The sequence below is a fragment of the Schistocerca serialis genome, chromosome 4, assembly GCF_023864345.2.
Source record: "Schistocerca serialis cubense isolate TAMUIC-IGC-003099 chromosome 4, iqSchSeri2.2, whole genome shotgun sequence".
Lineage (NCBI taxonomy): Eukaryota > Metazoa > Arthropoda > Insecta > Orthoptera > Acrididae > Schistocerca > Schistocerca serialis.
In genome coordinates, this window is record NC_064641.1 from 285,792,848 (window position 1) to 285,815,736 (window position 22,889).

The window sequence follows — 22,889 nt, forward strand, 5'->3', positions numbered from 1 at the left end:
TTATGTAGATCAATTATAATAGTTCTGGTAAAGGTTGCTTTGTCAGTAAAGAAGACTGACGACAGAAATCCCACAATTGTGATGGTCTCGGTGCAAAAGACATCGACAAAATCTTTCCTTCCCTAGAGTTTGCACTAGGCTTTGTCTCAATATCCTGTAGAACTCAGTCCACCAACCCCCAGCACATTCATCTGCCTTAAAGGACCAATGATCACACAAAGGCCCAAAATTGGCTTGACTTGTTGTGAGAAGTGGTTTAGTGTCTGCGAGGATTCTTGTTTTGGTAGAGCCATGCTGCCTCTTGATCGTTTCCATCTGCTTGGCCATATACAGACACCATCTTGGCTTGTTCCTGACATGAATACTAGACCATTCTGCTGCTTACAGTCTGCTGTATCAATCACACAACCTCCAACACAAAAGGAACACATGGCCACTGTCATAGGAACTTCATTTGTCAGCACCATCTACCACAGCAACAATGTATTTCTGGACATACGTTCATAGGACCTTTTTTCCTCCATTTCTAGTCAGGAATCCATCACTGTAATTTGTTAGTTTTCTTAATATTCATCCACCATATTGGTGGATGTATGGCTTTCCATTGGCTTCTGTCTGAAGATATATGCACCATGGTATGTATGTATGTATGTATGTATGTATGTATGTGTAATGACACACCCATACCTATCATCCAAGCTCACTTTGACTCATTAGAGCCAGGTTAGAGCTGTTGCTGCCAGAGGTGGCTGCTCTGTATACTGAACCGTACATGCTGTATGTCCCCAAATATACAAAAAGTAATCATGTACTATTCCTACTATATTGTGCAGACACAATAGTGTTAAGGACAGACGTAGGGCAAAATTCATTCTTATACTTAAACATATATATCTCCGAAAATATTACAGCTGAAATAGTAAAACATGAGAGTACTATGTACAACATAATGTTTGACATTCTGTGCCATTTTTGTTTGAAAATGCCTATTGACATATACTTTATACGGATCTAAGTTTTTAATTATCATTGATCCTTTAATGTACCTTTTCTCGTAAACTAATCAAGCAATAAAACTGGAATTTCACAGTTTACATCTGCATAAGAGGCTAATAAAAAAACCTGAAACAGATTTTTGTTAAAGGTCACAGCTGCTTTGAAATTAAGTTTTCAGTTTTGTGTTAACCGAGACTGATGATCACATTGAGAGCAATATTTGCTCATTACTTGAAAATCTAAGATTTTCCCTGCACCCACAATAACAGATGATACACCATGAAGTTATGTATGGCCCCTCTTCACCCAGTTTCCATCACAAGAGACACACAGATCAGTCTTCACTACACAGTGTCCTTCTCCCCCTCACTGTTAATACCTACAGCTTCCTCAACAGCTGCTTTCATGCCCTCCTCGAACTCAACTTCAAGAGCACTGAGGAGTCTTCTGTTGCAACCACAGAATCTAATCACTGGTACAGGCATGTTCATCGAACCACAAAACAAATGTGTGCCGTCTCTGCCCGCACATAAGCATCTCAAGGCTTAACACAATATTGTATTCGCCTCATATATCTTCTCATGGAGAGCAGAAGCCTTGAACTAAACATCATATTTACAAACTTTACACAACATATGTATATTACTTGCAACGCCAATTCTGTCAGTGCCCTTTGAGCCAAATTACCACATGCACATGAAACATTAATCATATTGGCAAGTAATTCTAAGTCAGTGTATCTAAATCCGCAGCAAACTAGTCTTTGGCACTACACACAGCATCACCAATTCCTTCATTAATTTTCTTCTTCGATGAACTCAGTGACTTTGTCGAAAATTGTTCTTCACACTGAGGAGCGGCAACTACACTCCTGGAAATGGAAAAAAGAACACATTGACACCGGTGTGTCAGACCCACCATACTTGCTCCGGACACTGCGAGAGGGCTGTACAAGCAATGATCACACGCACGGTACAGCGGACACACCAGGAACCGCGGTGTTGGCCATCGAATGGCGCTAGCTGCGCAGCATTTGTGCACCGCCGCCGTCAGTGTCAGCCAGTTTGCCGTGGCATACGGAGCTCCATCGCAGTCTTTAACACTGGTAGCATGCCGCGACAGCGTGGACGTGAACCGTATGTGCAGTTGACGGACTTTGAGCGAGGGCGTATAGTGGGCATGCGGGAGGCCGGGTGGACGTACCGCCGAATTGCTCAACACGTGGGGCGTGAGGTCTCCACAGTACATCGATGTTGTCGCCAGTGGTCGGCGGAAGGTGCACGTGCCCGTCGACCTGGGACCGGACCGCAGCGACGCACGGATGCACGCCAAGACCGTAGGATCCTACGCAGTGCCGTAGGGGACCGCACCGCCACTTCCCAGCAAATTAGGGACACTGTTGCTCCTGGGGTATCGGCGAGGACCATTCGCAACCGTCTCCATGAAGCTGGGCTACGGTCCCGCACACCGTTAGGCCGTCTTCCGCTCACGCCCCAACATCGTGCAGCCCGCCTCCACTGGTGTCGCGACAGGCGTGAATGGTGGGACGAATGGAGACGTGTCGTCTTCAGCGATGAGAGTCGCTTCTGCCTTGGTGCCAATGATGGTCGTATGCATGTTTGGCGCCGTGCAGGTGAGCGCCACAATCAGGACTGCATACGACCGAGGCACACAGGGCCAACATCCGGCATCATGGTGTGGGGAGCGATCTCCTACACTGGCCGTACACCACTGGTGATCGTCGAGGGGACACTGAATAGTGCACGGTACATCCAAACCGTCATCGAACCCATCGTTCTACCATTCCTAGACCGGCAAGGGAACGTGCTGTTCCAACAGGACAATGCTCGTCCGCGTGTATCCCGTGCCACCCAACGTGCTCTAGAAGGTGTAAGTCAACTACCCTGGCCAGCAAGATCTCCGGATCTGTCCCCCATTGAGCATGTTTGGGACTGGATGAAGCGTCGTCTCACGCGGTCTGCACGTCCAGCACGAACGCTGGTCCAACTGAGGCGCTAGGTGGAAATGGTATGGCAAGCCGTTCCATAGGACTACATCCAGCATCTCAACGATCGTCTCCATGGGAGAATAGCAGCCTGCATTGCTGCGAAAGGTGGATATACACTGTACTAGTGCCGACATTGTGCATGCTCTGTTGCCTGTGTCTATGTGCCTGTGGTTCTGTCAGTGTGATCATGTGATGTATCTGACCCCAGGAATGTGTCAATAAAGTTTCCCCTTCCTGGGACAATGAATTCACGGTGTTCTTATTTCAATTTCCAGGAGTGTATAACACTGTTATTTAAATTTCCTGTACCTTTTACATGTGAAATTTGACATTTCCTCATTTCTTTGAATATGCGTCCACTGTTACAACCTATTTCGAGAAATTAAAAAAGATTGATATATACAAGACTAAAAACTGAAATAAGTTTGTAGCACACACTATCAAAAAACAAATTCTAAGCGAAGAAATAAGCAAATATTCTCTTTCTCACAACCTTTTAGACTCATAGGCAGCTCATTTCAATTGTGTGAACAAAAAATTAATGCACAAAAAATTTATAGTGTAGAGAAGGTGCAGATGATAGTACAGACAGAGAGGGCATGGCAAGCGCAGACACCCAAACAAAGATTTTTAAAACATATTTCAACCCAGAATTCAATTATGAAACTTTGCTATGTTATTCTCATAGAATAAATTATACAATTAAAAAAAACGAATTTTTTGGAATTCTACCCTACATCTGCCCTTGATGGTGAGCAGTGTACAGTGTATTGACACTGTCCTCTAATGAGAAGTGTGCAAGTGCAGCTGAAGAAATTTACAACTGGCCAGACGAAGCTTATACATAAAATTGAATCTCAGAATGTTCATCAATTTTCAACATGTTTACAGAGGGATCAAAGTTTAATGTACGTCAATAATGAGATCATTGGAGATGGTGCACAAACTTGGATTAGGGAAGGACAAGGAAGGAAGTTGTCTGTGCTCTTTCAAAGGAACCATCCCGCCATTTGCCTTAAGCAATTTAGGGGGAAATCATAGAAAACCTAAATCTGGATTGCTTGATGGGAATTTCAACTGTCATCTTCCCAAATACTATTCCACTGTGCTAATCACTGAACCACCTCACTCCATACTTATATAGTGTCAGTGAGTATGAAATTGCACTTCTGAACCAGTGAGTTACAGTTGACAATGTAGTATCTTCTCAGCAGAATGGTGATTTTTCTACCTATTAAATCATCCATAATGGCTAGTCATACTTTTGTAACCACCAATCAGTTGGGTTTTAGATTTATCTCAAGAATGAATAAACCTTGAAAGAATATGGAAGTTTGTGCATAAGCACAACTGGATCCAGTGCAATAAAAAGGAAGAAACTACAAAGAAATCTCAACTGTGTTTTCAACCTCAAATTCTGTCCAAGTATACTGGAAAACGAGAGCTAAAAGTTTTACTGATCTCCTTTCTATTATAGGTTTATCTATGCATTAATACTACAGAATGAACACAACAATAATAGAAAATATGACACACTGTGAGCTCTACATGCAGTGATAATTAACATTTAAGGCTTTGCTATATTCTCATACTCACATTGAAGAAATTATTAAGTGACTGCCTCAGGGTGAATTTCGGATGCAAACCCTCCTCACAACAAAACACATTATGCAAAGTTTCTCCTGTCTGGAATGTTTGTAGTAACAGATGTAACAGTCCAGTGTGGTCACTTAAAAGATGCAATGGGACGAGCCCCGCAACCACTGGAAAAAAAGTTAGAAGTTTAGTGGTTTCCTAAGTATTGCTTAAATAACAAACTTCACTGATTAGATATGTTTTATTGGGTCCAGATTAAAGCTTTCTTTCTTTTATTACATACAATGAACTTGATATATTCAATTATGTGTCTAAAAGTATAATGCACAAACACAGAGTTAACTCGGAAGAGATATAGGGAAAATTAGGTTGTGAAGCATATATGCAAATACTGTACTACCAAACAACTTCTATTGTATGCATATTTGGTACTTACATTTTGTATCATCATTCCTATTGAGGCATGCTTCCTTTCTGCATACTAAAGCCAGGTTTAAAAAATACACACAATGTTTTTGATGACATATTAATTTAGATAGAGAGTGAACAGATGACATGCAATTCATCCTATAATCACATCTGATGTTATAAACAGCACTCATCGCCCTGGTGGCAACAGCGCAAGATAATGAGCAAAGATGTTGCATATGAGAAACACCAAACTGTAGTTTATTTTACTTACGTGAAGGAACTGTGTGTATGGGGAAAAATATGGCATCGTCCATAAAAACATATTTACTACATATTCCTATTTTTCCTGAGCATCACCTTACTTGGCCTGAGTCACAAGGGTCATAAAGATCTGCCACATACAGACTGATTATGGTTGTTCCCAGCACAGAATCATTCATAGATAGAGCCATATATTTGCTGGAAAGACAGTTCCTGCTCCTGGGCTCTGTATTAACAGTGTTCAAAGAATTGATACTCATACTGTTTATATAATGTATTTGGTTTCATCATGAACTCATGCCATTTATCCAGCTGCATCACTATCTGCTATCCAACAACTTCATTAGAGGTAGAGCACAAGCTTGTGGTGGTCAAAAATGATGAAGGAAATTGGACATATCCATTTCATCTTAACTGATTTTTGAAACAATGGAAAACCTAAATCAGGATTTTGTGTGTGTGTGTGTCGATCCTTTTGGCAGGAGGTCTTTGAGGCAATGGCTGTTTACTATTGTGACAAAGTAAAACACCTACAGCCATCCTTACAATTTTATTTTATTTTGTTGCAACCAGTTTCAACGCCTCAATCTTCAGGCTGTTGTTGATGCAGTATGGGTTGATATGATCCCTATATACATCACATCAGTTGCCAGCGTAACTGGATATGCAAATAATGCGTCAGCACTCCAACCAATGTTGCTAGGCTGTAGGTGTTTTATTTTGTCACTAAATCAGGATGGTTGGATCAAGGTTCAAACATCATTCCTGTGTGCAAGACCAGTGCACTTACCACCCATGGTGCTTCAAAATGCACAGAGCAATTGCTAAATTTCTTTCAATTTTGGTACAGCAGTATTTTATGTTAACTTAATACTTCCTCAATGGCAACTACATGAACCACTCATTCTAATTGAAAATATTTTACGAATTTAAAGGGCATACACAATAGAACATGTCAAAGTGTATCATTAACAGTAACTCACCTGCACTGACTCCTTCAACAGCTACATGCAGGCCATCAGGTTGGACACTTTTCACCACCAAGTTGTAAGCAGTTCCAAATTTAATATTTGTATGAGTACTGGCTTTTCCATGAGGCAATAGTGTAAGGATTACACTATTTTTATCCAAGTTAACTTCATCAACATAACAGCAAACCTAAACATGGAATTATAGTGATAACTGTAGATCCAAATAAACATGAAAATCAATATGAAAATAAACAGGAACATAGCAAGATCATAAACTGATATATGTCTGTTTCAAATGCTAAGCCTTCAATTGGTAAAACACTAAATTTTGTGGAATACCCCAGTGATATAGAAATATTAAGATCACAATATATACAAATGATATGCTGGTTAACATAAGAACCTCTGTAAAACTGTTTGCAGATGATGCTGTTGTGTACAGGAAATCCAACTCACTAGAAAACTGTAATGAAATGCAGTAAGATCTGCAACACTTGGTCTAGGGACTGGAACCTGATCGTCAACATAAACAAATTTAATGTGCTGCACATAAATAGGCACAAATATCAATTATTGCTGATTATACAATTGGAAATCAAACACTGTAAACAATTGTAACTGTTGAATATCTAGGAGCATGTGTCAAGAGTAATTTAAAGGGTAACACAACCATGATAATGAGTTATCTCGTCATACTCTGCCACTACCCAGGTGCTGCTGAGGTGTTTAAACTCAGCCTCTGGGTTCTCCTTTAAGCACTATTGATGTGTACATATGACCCACTTCCCTTCACTGACCTCTCACTGCTGCAGATGAGTTACTTCAATGTCTGAGTGAATACAAAAGTTTCAAGTGTTTACCATACAACATACATGCCTCTTTGCATGCAATAATTTGCAAGACCTTGTTTCAATACCTTGAACTGTTTATGAAATATAACGATTGTTTGACAACATGTTCCTGATGTTCAGGGACAGAACTGGGTGTGCCGTGCACAACCATCTGCCGGATATAAAACCAATAACTCAAGAACAAAATGAGATATTCCTCAGCTCTCAATTTTAAGTAAAATTCTGATATCTTATCTACATTTCATACATGGCAATATACGAGCTTAAATCAGCCATATGCAAGTTTAGGCAATGAATTTTTACCACTGCAAACTCTTTAAAATTTCGTGCAATGTTTTACTTAATCTGTGCAGCACAGTAACTATGATGAATAACAAACGGAAATTCAGTCCTTTATCGAATGAAGATATCACACTGTAATATGTACAAAAATCAAATATTTTAGTGAATAGTTTTCCTAAAATTGGATCATAAGTATTTTACAGTGGCTAGAAAGCCATCTCTCAGCACAGGTAGCAGCATTTGGTGAGCAGTATAGCGAAACCAAAGTCATGCTCAGCACGAAATGCAGAGAGCACATCTACAGCAGCAAAAGGGCACAAGAAAACCAAATATGCTAGAATGAGATTAATTGTAAGAATCCTCAGAAAATGTAATTCACACATGAAGGTGGTAGTTTACTAACACCTCATTCATCCAGTGAGCTCATTGGTCTGCAATATTTGCCAATAGGATTAATATACGAGACAGAGAAAGTTTAAACAAAAGTGCATTTCATCATGGTTCTGTTTAGAGTGTGCAGGAGCATAATAGGAATGTTCACACAACTCCAGTGCAAAAAGCTAATAAAAGAGGTAATGTAGCTCCAGAAACAACTATAATGGATAAAATTAAGTTAAATAAATAACTGTATTAACTGTTTAAACATTACAATAAAGACAGGAAATTATATGCACAAATTTGGAAATTTTTGAAAACCAGCCACTACAGACACATTAATCAGCAAAGAATCATTACACACAGAAATCTATAAAAAGCTATCACTCAAAGATATAGAGATCAATACATTTTCAACTTGATGAATATGAGATCAACAAAGACATGGCAGTCCTAGAAAATTTAGCTAAAGTAAATAATTTTACACCATATTTCCTTTACTCAACAAATGTACACACAGAAACTGAAAGTTAAGCAAAAGTCAGATGCAAATGAAATAACTCTAGAACGAAAGAAAGAAAGTCAAGCAAAAGATTAAATTTGTAGTTCTGCCCTATCACAGAAACATTTCAGACAAAATAGTCACAACTTTTAAAAATATGAATATCAAAATTGAGGTCTGTAACAACATTAAGACAAGGAAATTTGCTACTCCCCATACATCGGAGATGCTGAATGTGGTTTCAGTTACCTGAGACTGCAGACATGCGCGCGCCTGTGTGTGTGTGTGTGTGTGTGTGTGTGTGTGTGTGTGTGTGTGTGTGCACGCTTGTATCTTGTCTGCTTTTGACGAAGGCCTTACTGCCCAAAAGCTTTATTTGAAATAGTCTTTTTGTTGTGTCTATCCACAACACAGCATCTCCACTTATGGTGAGCAGCAACTTTCCTTTTCCTAGTATTGTTACATTCCATCCTCAATTTTCCATTGTTTAAAATTGAGGTCTGTATTGAAAATAATATTAGTCATATTATAAGACACGCTAGCAATATAACAAATCCATTTAATAAGCCAGGTATATACCAAATTGGATGTGTCAGTTATGGTGAACTGCATATCATGAAAACTGGCAGAAACTTTTGGAAACAATTTAAATGGTAACTTCCCACATCTTCTTCATGCACCATTCCTCGTGTTATATAAGCCGCTTGCAGAGCCGGGACTGGTGGTCTAGCAGTAAAGCACTTGACTCAAAACCCAGAGGTCACGGGATCGAATACAAGTTGGATCTTGGATTTTTCAGTATGCGTTTTAACCCAGCCTTCACCTCTCAACGTTGTGAGGAGTCAGCAGATGGTATGTGGTTCGGATTCCACATTGAACTGTATGTACACTTTCCCTGGTTGGATAACTGAGGATGGTTAGGGACACGCAAGTCATCAAAAAAAACGGTTCAAATGGCTCTGAGCACTATGGGACCCAACATCTGTGGTCATCAGTCCCCTAGAACTTAGAACTACTTAAACCTAACTAACCTAAGGACATCACACACATCCATGCCCGAGGCAGGATTCGAACCTGCGACCGCAGCAGTTGCGTGGTTCCGGACTGAGCGCCTAGAACCGCTCGGCCACCGGCAAGTCACCAAAATGGCATCCAATTGAAACACTTGCACCAGGTCAGTGAACCGCACGAAATTATATAGCCCAACAACAGAAGTCCTTTTTTTTCCCAGAACCTGCGTACACTCTTGCTATGTCAGTCAGAAATATTTGGAGAGTATCATGAGGGTCAATTTTTCCACGTAGCCTCAAGCTGGTGAAATATACGTATTGGAAGAGGTAGATTTTGTTCCGATCTCCTGAACACAGATCTCTTTTTATCAATGATTTGATAGATTTTCATAGAAGCGTTTGATGTTCTGTGTATGGGAAGCTGGACTGTCCGAAGACACAAATTCAACAGAATGATTCGCAAATTCATGATGAAATCCTTCTGTTTTTAAGGTGCTGTATGACAAAGTCATCTGTTATCACCTTCATATCGAGCAATATAAAGTGCTTTATCAGAGGAACTAAAATTTTCTTCCCCCTTGAATAAACTTTAACTATAATGCACTTGCAAGATTCTCTTTCAATGCCACCAAATGCTCAAACATGTTCAACTTCATTTCTCAATGACCATCCTGTCTGGTATTTCCTAGCAGTGATATGTGATTTGTCTATTTCGACAATCTTGTTTTGTCCACTGACTGGAACATTATCATTCACGACCATGATGTAACAGACTTCTTGGCAAAAACAGTAAACAGTGTTCATGCACAATTGTGTTTCAGATTCTGTTCCTTGTACATTATAGTGTCTTATCCAACAAGAAACTAAAATGATGTTCTTCTCAATAGATAACTTGGCACTGTCAGTCATGTGTTCTTTCTTACAGATGTTCCCGTGGCATTGGGTGGAGGACAACTGCGAAGGAAAATCAGCATCCACACCTTCCTTGCAAAGTTTCACACAGTTGAGTTCATGACATTCTACACAATTTCTGCCATCCTTGTTTGGAAGCAATCTGAAGTTCCAACAAAATTTCAAACAGATTTCCACACAATATAACCAAGGAATTAGATTTCACCCTCTGAAACTATTAGCACACAAAACTACAATGCTTTCACTCACTGCTGTACACACTCAGTAGTAATAAACTATGTTCCCCAATGCACTAAACATTTACCATAATTCCCCACCACCAAAATTGTGTGATGGACATTTGAGTTACACATTCAATATAGATTACTGGGGGCCTGCATGTTCAATAGGCGATCACTCTTGAAAATTATCTTTGAATGAGCACATAAAATCAAACATAACAATACAAGTACCTTTGCATTACATCTCTTAAACAACAAACATATGTCCAAACACATTAATGGGAAGCTCCATTTCTACTAAGAAAGGGAAAAAATGAATATCTTCGAAGAAACTGAAATTTTCAGCCATTTTTTAGTCAACCAGGTACCGTATTAATGAACAAACAGATCTCCAGAATCGAAAGCTTCTCGAAAAGTTCACTCACATTCTGCTAATGGTTAATCAAAAATAGTCTCGACAATAAATGCAGTTTAAATTTTATTCTTACCTCAACACATACAATACTTTTATTGCATTTTTATTTTCCATATTTTTATTCTTTACTCTTTTTAACTCTCTTCAAATACACACAGAAATATATAATCTTAGTTGTCTGAAAGTATTATCCCTTCCTTAACTTTATTCATTGATCAACTTAATATTTGTAAATTTTGTGTCCTATTAAAATGTAAAGCTGTCAAACTAACAAGATAACATACACATCAACAAAAACCAAAAAGAAAATTTACATTTAAAGACAATGTCATTTCAATACATATGGCATATTTTTCTACTGTTAGTAACAATCTTTCTGATAATTCATATAATTGTGTTTCTATTCATGGAGGTGAAGTAGTGTGCTTTCCTTTATGCAGAAAATCACTTAAAAAAGGCCTAAGAGGCAGAAACTTGTCATCAACCACTAAAATAAATACAACAGAAGTGGAAAAAGTCACATTTTAACATAGTTAGTTGCCCCCGTGGAACACACTTACAGTCCTTTACTGCAATTGTCCAGTTAACCTAATGACCATCTTCACATCAAGAAGATCTTAACTATTTCTTCCAATAAGAAGTTACCACCATATTTTCTTCTTGTTCTACATTTCACAGATCTAGTGACCATCAGCTATAAGACCACACTTCAGTCCATCTTCTATGAGGTCTCCCCAAGTTTCACATTCTGCTCGGTGGTATTGCATCACTTGTTGAGGTAACCAGTCATTGTCCATTGATTGAATTTTTCCCCCTTGCCAATGTTGTCACATTTTATTCAGCTCTTTGTCTTGTACTTCCATCCTTTGGGCTATCTATCAGAACAGGTTCTTTCACTTCCAGCAAGAACTTCATAATAAAGAATAGATAGCTACTCATCATAGAGCAGAGATTCTGAGTCACAGACAGGCACAACAAAAAGACTGTCAAACAAGTACACTTTCAGCCCAAAAGGCCTTCTTCTGAATTAGACAAAACACACACACATATTACAATCATCTCTGGCTGCCCAGGCCAAAGTGCAAGCAGCTGTGCATGAAGGAAAAAGCAGTCTGGGTAGTGGAGGTAAAGAGGATGTTGGGTTGGGGAGGGGGAGGGATACCAGAATAGGTGTGGGGGACAGTGAATTGCTGTTAGTGGGAGCATACAGGAATGAGATGGAGAGAAAGTAGGGCAGCTAGGTGCAGTCTGACCGGTAGACTGCAGGTCAGGGAGGGGGCCAGGGGAAGGGGGCAGCACAAAAGAAGACAAGTAAAAAGACTGTGGGTGCGTAGTGGAATGGAGAGCTGTGTAGTGCTGGAGTGGAAACAGGGGAGAGCTGTGTAGTGCTGGAGTGGAAACAGGGGAGAGCTGTGTAGTGCTGGAGTGAAAACAGAGGAGATAAGTGGATGAAGGACTTACAGGAGGCTTACAGGTATGTAGGATATACTGCAGGGAGAGTTTTCACTTGCATAATTCAGAAAATCTGGTGTTGGTAGGAAGGCTCTAGAGAGCACAGGCTGTGAAGCAGTCACTGAAGTGAAGAATATTATGTTGGACACTGTGCTCAGCAACTGGGTGGTCCAGGAGTTACTCGACCACAGTATGTCAGTGGCCATTCATACAGACAGACAGCCAGCCAGCCTCTTGACTGTCAAGCCCACATAGAACGCAGCACAGTGGTTGCAGCTTAGCTTGTAGATCACATGACCAGTTTTACAGGTAGGTCTGCCTTTAATGGAATAGGTGATGCTTATGACCAGAATGGAGAAGGTGGTAGCAGGAGGAGGTATAGGACAGGTCTTGCATTTACGTATACCACAGGAATATGAGCCATGATGCAAGGGGTTGGGAGCAGGAGTTATGTAGGGATGGACAAGGATATTATGTAGATTCAGTGGGTGATGGAATACCACTGTCGGAGAGGTGGGAAGGATACAGGATAGGACATTCCTCATTTCAGAGTACGACGAGACGTAGTCAAAACTCTGATGGATTCAGTTGCTCCATTCCTAGGAGTTACTGAGTCATGAGGGCAATGCTCCTCTGTGGCCAGATGGTGGGACTTTGGAAGGTGGGGGGGGGGGGGGCCGCAGGGGGAGGGGGGTGACTGGAGGGATAAGGCATATATCTATTTCTATACAAGGTTGGGAGGTGAATTATGGTCTGTGAAGGTCTTACTGTGACCCTCGGTATACCTCAAGAGGAACTGGTCATCACTACAGATGCAACAGTGAGTCACGGGTGGCTAGGCTGTGTGGATGGCACTGCTTGGTATGGAATGGGTAGCAGCTGTCGAAGTCTATGTACTGCTGGTGGTTAGTAGGTTTGATATGTAAGGAGGTACTGATGTAGCCATCTTTGAGGTGGAGGTCAACATTGAGGAAAGTAGCTTGTTAGGTTGAGGAAGACCAGGTGAAGTGAATGGAGAAGAAAGTGTTGAGGTTCTGGAGGAATGTGGATAGGGTGTCCTCATCCTCCATCCAGATCAGGAAGCTGTCATCAATGAATCTGAACCAAGTGAGAGGTTTGGGACTCTGTGTGGTTAGACAGTTTCATGTTAGATAGCCCACGAATAGGTTGGCACAGGATGGTGCCATGAAGGTACCCATTGCCATATCGAAGCTCTGTCTGTAAGTTTGGAATCCATTGGGCATTGGGAAAGATAGTGTTCATAAGCAGCAAGGCCATAGGCATTAGGGATGTTAGTGTAAAGGGTGGTGGCATCAATAGTGATGAGCAGGGCATCACATGGTAAAGAAACAGGAACTATGGTGAGTTGGTTGGGGAAATAGTCAGTAACTTTTACATAGAAAGGTAGGTTGCAAGTAATAGGCTTAGAGTGTTGGTCTATGAGAGCAGAGTTTCTCTCAGTGGGGGCATGCTATCCAGCCACAATGGGGTGCCCTTGGTGGTTGGGTTTATGGATTTCAGGAAGCACATAGAAGGTAGGAGTGCACAAGTGGTAGGGGTGAGGAGAGAGATGGGCTTGAAGGAGAGGTTCTGGGATGGGCCTAAGGATTTGATGAGGGACTGGAGATCCTGCTGATTTCTGGAATGGGGTCACTTTGACAGGGTTTATAGGTGGATGGATTACAGGGGTTGATTTGATGACTGTGGCCAAGAAACTGCTGGAGCACCCAGTTGCTGAGCACATTGTCATAATGTTCTTCATTTTAATGACTGCTTCACAGTTGTTCACCTGAATCCTTGCTACAAACACCAGTTTTTTTTCTGTTTTTGTTTTTTCTGAATTGTGCAGGTGGGAACTCTTCCTGCAATATATCCTACGTTTCCTTAACCCTCCTGGCCTCAACCTTTATTAGTCATTGTCCTTCACCCACTTATCCCCTAACCTGTTCCCATTTTAGCACTACGCAGACCTCTACTCCACCAAGTCACCCACAGACGTTTTTTACTTCTCTCCTTTTCTACTGCCCCGCTCCCCCCCCCCCCCCCCCCCCATCCATCCATCTAACCTCCCAACTGCACCTAGCTGCCCTACCCTCTCCCCACCTCATCCCTGTATGCTCCCACAAGCAGCACTTTACCACTGGGCAAAATTCCGTGTGCAACAACCCTATACAATGTGAATTTCGTTGTTTCCTATTGTTTGCTTTACAGATATGTGAATATTCAGATGCAACTACTAAGGACACTGACAACAAGGTCCAGCAAGTTCCCCGAATGTTCCGTGACAAGGCGAATCTACTCTTGGAGTTAAATAACAATTCATTTAAGCTGGGGGTTTCATTTGGAGGAAAGTACCATAGAGCAGTTGGAACTAAGACTCAGAGACTATCTGATGAAATCAGTCACTGAGTGCAATGTCAATGTTAACCTTAAGATTTTACAACACAGGAACCTTTCAAATAATGGTTGGTGATCTGTTTTAAGTAGACTTAGCAACAGCTTGCAAAGCTGTTCATAAGGTATTGGCCTGCACTGCCTGATTGAAAATGAATTTATCAAAACACCAAACAGTGAAAATGGTGTTAGGAACACCCAGCATGATATTTATCAAATACAAAAACTGCCAAGAGATTTAGAAATCAGCATGGGTGGTTTTCTTTGATTGAACAGGGAAAGAAGAATGGGGCTACAATAGCTCTGGGCCCCGTGTGCACCACACATGAACTCACAAAAGAACCGTGATGAGTTAAGGAAGGTATTTAAAGGCAAAAGTCCATGATTTATGAGGCAAAATAACAAACAAATTGGTAACATTACAAATGGTACCTCGAACTGAGGATGGTTCCAATTACAAAATTGTTGAAATTACACAAATTGCTAAGGCAGAAATCATATTCATGACAGAGTGAATAAATGTGATGAAAGTTGCCAATGTATGGGCAAACACATAGAAAGATATCTGAATTTCATGCTTAGAAGAGAAACTGTACGAAAAAGGACTTGAGCCGAGAACCCGAGGAAACACCAGCCTGTGGAAACCTGCAGATATCGCCATCACATTTGAGAGATGTCAGCCACTGGTGGACACAATATTTCATGGACGTCAACCAATGAGAGACCTGCCAGATCTAAACATATCAGCTTAGTGGAACGAGATAAAGTAGCTGCTAAAGCAACAGGAACAAAAAAATTGTGGGCAAAACTGTTTACTTTTCTCAAATGTTCAATAACTCTTGCCAAAAAGAAAGTGACAAAGAAGTATGAAGTGGCGTGTTTTACGGTGGAGAGGAAGGAGTGGTAAATGATGATGTTAAAGAAGTGGTATTTAAAAGTGGTATCTTTAAGATTTCCCCAAAATTTTTCAGCACTTTAATATTTGATGTTGTCAGCTGATAAAAACAGTTCCTACTGTGATACTTACATTCCCTTATACTATCTTGAATCTCAATTTTAATAATCATACTAGACAGTGCTCAGTTTTTAATAGAAATAATCAGGTCAATAGCACTGATAGTCTATCCTATCTTGTTGATATTTACTACACAAAGAATTTAAGATACTCTTGCTTTAATTTATGGTTTCAGTCACTTTATGCTCTAAGTACTGTGTGTTCTTTAGTAATGTTAGTTTGTGACAGTAGATCAGGACTCCCAGCCTGAAAGCTTCTGCAGTTGACTACCTCTTTTCTGATCAGTAGGTACGCGTACCCTACTTCACAAAAAGTATAAGTGATTCAGCCACGGCTTCCTACATGCTGTACACTGCTGAACTTTTCAAGAGACCCAGCAGTTCCGCACCCTACTGAACAGGTCAAGAAAACTGCATCAAGATTACTATAGGATTACCTCACTCTATTCGTAGGGGGAACAGGAGAGGAAATGACTAGTTGTAATATGAGGTACCATCTGCCATGCACCATATGATGGTTTGTGGAGTATATATGTAGAAGTAGACGAGTCTTCCATTTAGGGCTTCCACTCACCTTCAGCCCTGTTATGAACCACAAATTGCAGTTGGCTGCACCCAGTGATTTCATGAGATGGCAACATGGTCTCCTCCATATCTCAGAGAGCTCCCATCTCCCCCCTCTCCCCCAACATGTCCCCCTAAGCAAGTTCACAGATTACAATAAAACTGTTCCCAGTATGAAAAGATGAAGCAACTCATGCTTGTTCCGATATCTTACAAGCAACAATCTGCAATACACGTTTCTTGTTAAGGCATACAGGAACAGCCATGTAGCTAATAACCACATTTGCATAACATCCAAATATCCAATATCCAGTGTCAGATGGGGATAAATCAACTATATTAACTGGTGTGACGAATCCCAGATGATGCTAGAAGTACAAGAGGTGCCACAGCCTCCATCCCAGGTACCATACTGCTGCCACAACCAAGCACAGGGATTGAAGCCTACTGCCTACGACCATCATCGCTGCTAGCTGTTTACAAGCAGTAGCCAATTTCTTTGTAAGTTCAGCCCCATGCATTTTCCACTATTAGGTACAACAAATAAAGCAGATCAAAGACAATTTAAAATATTGGCACAAATTGACTAAAATAAAGGTTTGATTGGTACAATACATCTACAGGTATCAATGAATCATCACTTTGTTATGAAGAGAAATTTGAACGGTATAAATAGTACACTGAGACAATTAGCAGGTTTAAATAGATGTATGCTGCAGGAGTAACATAGAGATGAAGAGACTTCCTCAGGGTAAACTAGCATGAAGAGCTGCATCATACCAGTCTTCGGACTGAAGATCACAATAAGTTATCTAATCTGATCAGAGAACCCAAACATCTGAAAGAGAATATGGCATTTACAACTGATAGGGCTAACTACAGCTGCACCAGGCCCCATTTCAGTGTACTAATGAGATCTGAATATGTTACCTTAGCTGCTGCGAACACACAAACCACATCAGGAAATGAAACCCAGGTCTCCTGCTTACTAGGCAGGTGCGTTAGCCATTAAGCCGCCTTGGCACAGCGGTTCACACAACTGCACGGGTTACCCTGGCATGCCTCCCTCCTTGATCCAAATTCTCACTGCCGCTCCAGTCAACTTTGAATTCCTCCCCTTACACACGAACAGAATTGCTGAAGCTCTCCATGTTCTGGAATAGCACCTCAGCGTCGAATATAAATGGAGGATCCTGCCTGTAACCAAGCTGCAGGTAATCTGCGCTGTTGTGTGAACCAATGTGCCAAGGTGGCTTAGTGGCTAACGCACCTGCCTAGTAAACAGGAGACCCGGGTTCGATTCTCAGCCTTGGTACAAATTTTCACTCATCGCTCCGGTCTATATACACAAGAAAATTTTTCAAAAAATCATATCTGTATGAGACCAGTAAAGTCTCTGAAACAGTGTAATTTCATTTGTGTATGTACCTGCACCTGGGTTTCAGGCTGGATCCCCCCATTTATGTTTGTTGCTGAGGTGCTATTCCAGAACATCGGGGCCTTGGCAATTCTATTTGTGTGTAAGAGACAATTTAAAGTAGACTGGGGCAGCAGTGAGAATCTGGATCGAGGAGGGAGGGACACATGCCGGGGTAATCCCTGCAGTTGGTGAACCGCTCTGCCAAGCTGGCTTAGTGGCTAATACATCCACCTACTAAGCAGGAGACCCAAGTTCACTTCCAAGCCTTGGTACAAATTTTCACTTGCTGCTCATGTTTATGCACACACAAAATTTTAAAAAATCATATCTATATCAGACCAGTGGAATCTCTGAAGCTGGGTCATTTCATTTGTTAACAGGAGTTATCCTGTAAAGTAATAGTAACTTAACTCAGTGCAATAAATAGACATACGACAGCAAAAAACTGCTTGTGTTCACAAAAGAAGCCACAATCTGTTCACTTCCAAAAAGAAGGACATAATTCAAAGCTTTACACATATGGGTGTTCAGATTAAAAAATGGATCAAGAAAAGGCAAGGGGGTTGTGGGCACATTTGAAGGATGATTAAGTCTTAACAACAGATAAAAGATAAGGTACTGGAGACAAGGGAATGAGAAAAAGGGGGAAATGCTGTGAAAACTACATGGAATGAGGCAGAAATACCTGTAGGAAGTGTTTAGTGGAGACCAAAGGTTGCAGAACTAAAGGGTGTGTTGGTGGAAGCTTTCACACCTGTAGAATTCAGCACCAAGCTTCAAGGATAGTGGAAAGGGAGGGGGAGAAGAGTTAACATGGCCTCTGAAGTTTGCTACGCTGTCCTGATCAGCATGTTTCGATAACGGCTGGTCAAACCCACTCTTTGCGACAGTTTTGTAGTTACCATTTACATAAATCGACAGCAGGTTGGTAGACACAACCATTTAAAAATCTGCACAGCAGTTGCTGGCACAAGTGGTCATGCACATCCCGTTGGAAACAGGGCCCTTCCTGTGAGAGCAGCTATGCCATATTTCAAGGCAGATCTACATTGTTAGAGAGAATGGCTGCTACTACCACCTTAAAATAATACTAAATAAGTCTGAACATTTGGTTATGAGAACAACAGTGAATAAACTAAATTTTTCTTCAGCCTTTATAAATGTACGTCACTAACAGTAATATAACTCACCACTTGTCCAAGATAAAAAACTGTTGCTGGATTTACACGCTCCAAACTGATTTTTTTGGCAGGTAGCCAACCACGAGCATCTCCATAAAACGCTATCAATGCACCTTTCTCTGATAGATGCACAATTACACCTTCACATTCTAGACCGGGTATTACATCTTCAGGCTTTGTTACAGGAGGCACCTTTGATGACACTAATGAAGGTTTGAGAGTCAGCCGCAACTTGCCATCCTTCAATGACAAAACCTAGGCCAGATGACAATTATTCATTCACTTAAAATCTCTGAGAATAATCATTAATTAATGATTAACCTAATGAGTGAAAATGAAAGAGAACAGAATAAGATATTTCTCAATGACATGCTGCTCTATTATAAATAACACAATCTGTATTGCAGTACTAACTATAATTTTCAAGTAACTGTTAGTGCAAACCCAGATCTAGTACTAGATGGTTCAAAACATTTTTTATAAAGCTGTTGGATTTCAAATTACAGCACCTTCCATATTCAGCACAAAGAAAATTTACATCACTTCTAGGCTGGAGCTGAGGATTAAGTTTTCCAAATCCATCATTAGTTAACAGGAATTAATGAAGATAAGACTACAGTTCAACCCCACAGCATCCTTTATATTTTAGCAAGGAGTGGACTAAATATGCTTGACAACAATCACAATCTTTTTTACTGCTTCTGTATGACTACTTTACGATCATTTACTAGTGATCCAAAGAAACACTGCCACTTCACTACAAGTAAAGAACCTGAAACATATATGTAACATCTTTAAATGACACACTTATCAATTTTCTTTCAGCAGAATATTTACCCTTCCATTGAATTTTAATCCCGTTGTAAACTTCTTTTTTGGATGTTGCAGTGGCACGTCAGACATATGCAGTGGTGGCACAGTAGCATCAAATAACTTCTTGCCATGTATAACCTGCACCGCAAGACCACTTTTGACAATTTTTTTCACTATGCATCGTACCTTCTGCCCCAGAGATAGTGGATTTTTGCCAAGAGGCTGATCTTCTAATTCATTTCTGTAAATAAAAGTCGGTTTATAGTGCACACTTTAATCCTAATTGTTGGCAGGCAAATCAAATAAGAATAGAAACAAATTGCATTTCTAACAATAAAGAGTCTGGGAATAACAACACATTACTGTGTTCAAAATAAAAACAAACAAACAAAATCAGAAAATTGTGACGAAGATGAAATGACTAACATGATCTGAACCGACATGAATTACACACAAAACTGTGGATGACGATACGTGAATGACAACACACATTTCGCGAAATGAAACACAAAATGTAAATGACAAGTGGAAAACATCAAAAAATGGCATATGGTGTAAGTTTTCAGATTCCTGCAGAAAGCAAGGGAAAAATAAAATGTACCAGCTGTCACAGATGAATCCAAGGAATATGAACAGCTAGTTAAACGTTGACTTCATCATTTGATAACTGTGAAATTTGTAACAACAAACCCTATATGACAGGACAGATTTGCAATCAAGTAACATGTATATAAATTCAAATTCATGTAAATAACTTACATTCATATTCATATGTACAAGTAAACTTCTCTAAACTACCACATAAAAGATATCTTAAAACATTCCTGCCTTTTATCTGATTTCGTGTCATCATATGTCATCAACTTTTAGGATGTAAGAAAATTGCAAGCTCTTCTGCAGAATAAATTATTACCTGCTAAAATGTGCAACAAACAACTGGAAAGGTGATTCCAAGCCCAAGAGCAGCCCCCCCCCCCCCCCCCCCACACACACACACTTACTCTTTACATAACGAATAAAGTCAATATTCCATACAGTTGATTACCACTGAAATGTCAGATTTAATGTGAACTGTCAAGTGTAAAACTTACTTCTCAAATGTGCAGAAAAATAACCTTTCCATGAAATCGTATCCTATGACTTTGCACTTCTGTTTTGCACCTATAGGGTATAGCCTTCCCAATCTTTTAATAAGTGATACTTCTGGTTCTTTTGAAAGTTCCTTACGAATACGGAACGTTGAAACTAAGCCTCTTAAACCCTGGTTCTTTTTTCCAAGTCGAATGCTTACACCATTCGCATCAATACCAATCACCTGTAAAACAAAACATTATTAAAATTTATTTCCCAATTACAATAAAGACAACAGACAAAGCTTTGAGTGAGGAAGATGTAAATAATCTAAAAGTGCACTTCATATTGTATACTTAAAATTGTGGAACACTTCAAGCTTAAAAATATTCTGTATCTCATTTCTTGTACTTAGATAAATAAAAAATATGGGTCCAAGACTTACGTTTTCTTTTTTCATATGCTCTATAGAGTTTTTTCTAGCACTGAATATGATTTTCACCTCTCATAATGTTTTGAACACATGGAAAATGTCAAGCTGCACTATGGTTCTGGCTGCACAATACATAGTACATAGCATTTAAACACACCTTATGGATCAGTTATGCCAGAGGAAGGCAATGGTATACAATTTTGAATAGGGCCTTGCCCAGTAATGAGCTGTGGTGTTCAAGCCAGTTTTCGGGCTGGTGAAATCGTCTCACATTGTAAAGCCAAGTAACAGCTTCATCTTGTACTGTGACAAGCAGGAAACACTGAAACGTTGTATCTGGATGAAGAGGTTACTCAGCTGATACCAAGACACTTTTTTTTTCCTTCAATCAAATTCACTAATAAACATTGCACTCGGCTAACACTTGGTGTTGACAACTAATCATCAATTAAATCTATTCGTACTTCCATTTGTGTTGCTGCATTGAGATTCTGGGACATGGGTGTCACTCTCATCTTTCTGCCAGAGATTTCATTAGCAGCAATATACACCACAGAGGTCTACATTAACTGTACCCAATGCTGTGACAAAGTAACCAAGTTTCGTCCAGTGCAGGCATTCAATCAATTCACAATGGTAATGGCATTGGATTTTATCTACATATTCCTGTAAAACCATCATTTCCTTCAGAAATGGCCTTAATTTGAAATTCATATGAAAAATGCATCCATTATCTGAACTGTCCTGACATCAAACCATACTTACTGAATGTTTCTTGTAAACAAAATTACCACACGTTATAACTTAACATGCTATTTTACACTCTTTATTGACCATGTACAGGCATTTGGTAAAACCAACTCTCATATCCAATAATGGAAATTCCTGGATGGAGCAATATCTAAAACAAGGGAAATGCAACCACTCACCTGTAGCAAATCGATGTGTGGAACACAGTAAGACATAACAGAAAATAGCATTCACAGTAGTTTTTGTGCACTAGCAATAGTACACACATTCAGACACGACAACCCGGGAGCGTGCATTTGGTCGTCCAAGGGTGTGTGTGTGTGTGTGTGTGTGTGTGTGTGTGTGTGTGTGTGTGTGTGCTCTATTGCTAAAAAAAGAATTAGTGTTCAAAAGTTAGTGTGAATGCTGTTTTCTGTTATATATTACTGTGCTCCATGCATTGATCCACTATAGGTTAGTGGTTAGTGGTTGCCTTTCCTTTACCTTATGTATACCTCTCATGCACACTTCTATCACAAGAAGAGAGTCAAGTGATGAAAGTTTCACCACATTAAATGGGAATATACATTATTATGCAAGGACACAAATAGATGCCCCTTATACAACATAAATAGGCACATGGCACACTGAAAACTTGACAGCTATGATTCATGAAAGTGACTGTCATTGCCTGCAAGATACATGGAACACCTGTACACACAATGAAGGACTGGGAGAGATGCAATGCTCATTACAACTTCATAGACTGCATGGGAGCATTACATAAAAGAAGAAACCGCACAGGGCAGTTCAACTATGATGTCCCACACTGTCCCTAACTGATGTCCACAACCAAAGAGTTGTCATTTAATTGTGAGGCAGGCAAAATGTAGGGTCAATAGTGTCCTTTGATAATTATCCAGCACTTACAGCTGCTGTTATATTGGGGTGTATGTAAGAAGACAGCAGAACAATGTATTCTTCGCAGAGAGAGACGGTCGTCAGTG

The 22,889-nt window shown here is 40.1% G+C and overlaps 1 protein-coding gene across 1 annotated transcript in view; it reads right to left on the reverse strand.

The window, feature by feature from the left end:
• LOC126473883 (protein RRP5 homolog) overlaps window positions 1–22,889 on the reverse strand; it is a 182,881-nt gene that overhangs the window by 113,656 nt on the left and 46,336 nt on the right. The window contains exons 7-11 of the mRNA XM_050101221.1: window positions 20,741–20,964; window positions 19,674–19,890; window positions 18,846–19,091; window positions 6,256–6,430; window positions 4,601–4,767 (exon numbers count right to left, since the gene is read on the reverse strand). Coding sequence (XP_049957178.1) covers window positions 4,601–4,767; window positions 6,256–6,430; window positions 18,846–19,091; window positions 19,674–19,890; window positions 20,741–20,964 — 1,029 coding nt within the window. The remainder of the gene's footprint in view (window positions 1–4,600; window positions 4,768–6,255; window positions 6,431–18,845; window positions 19,092–19,673; window positions 19,891–20,740; window positions 20,965–22,889) is intronic.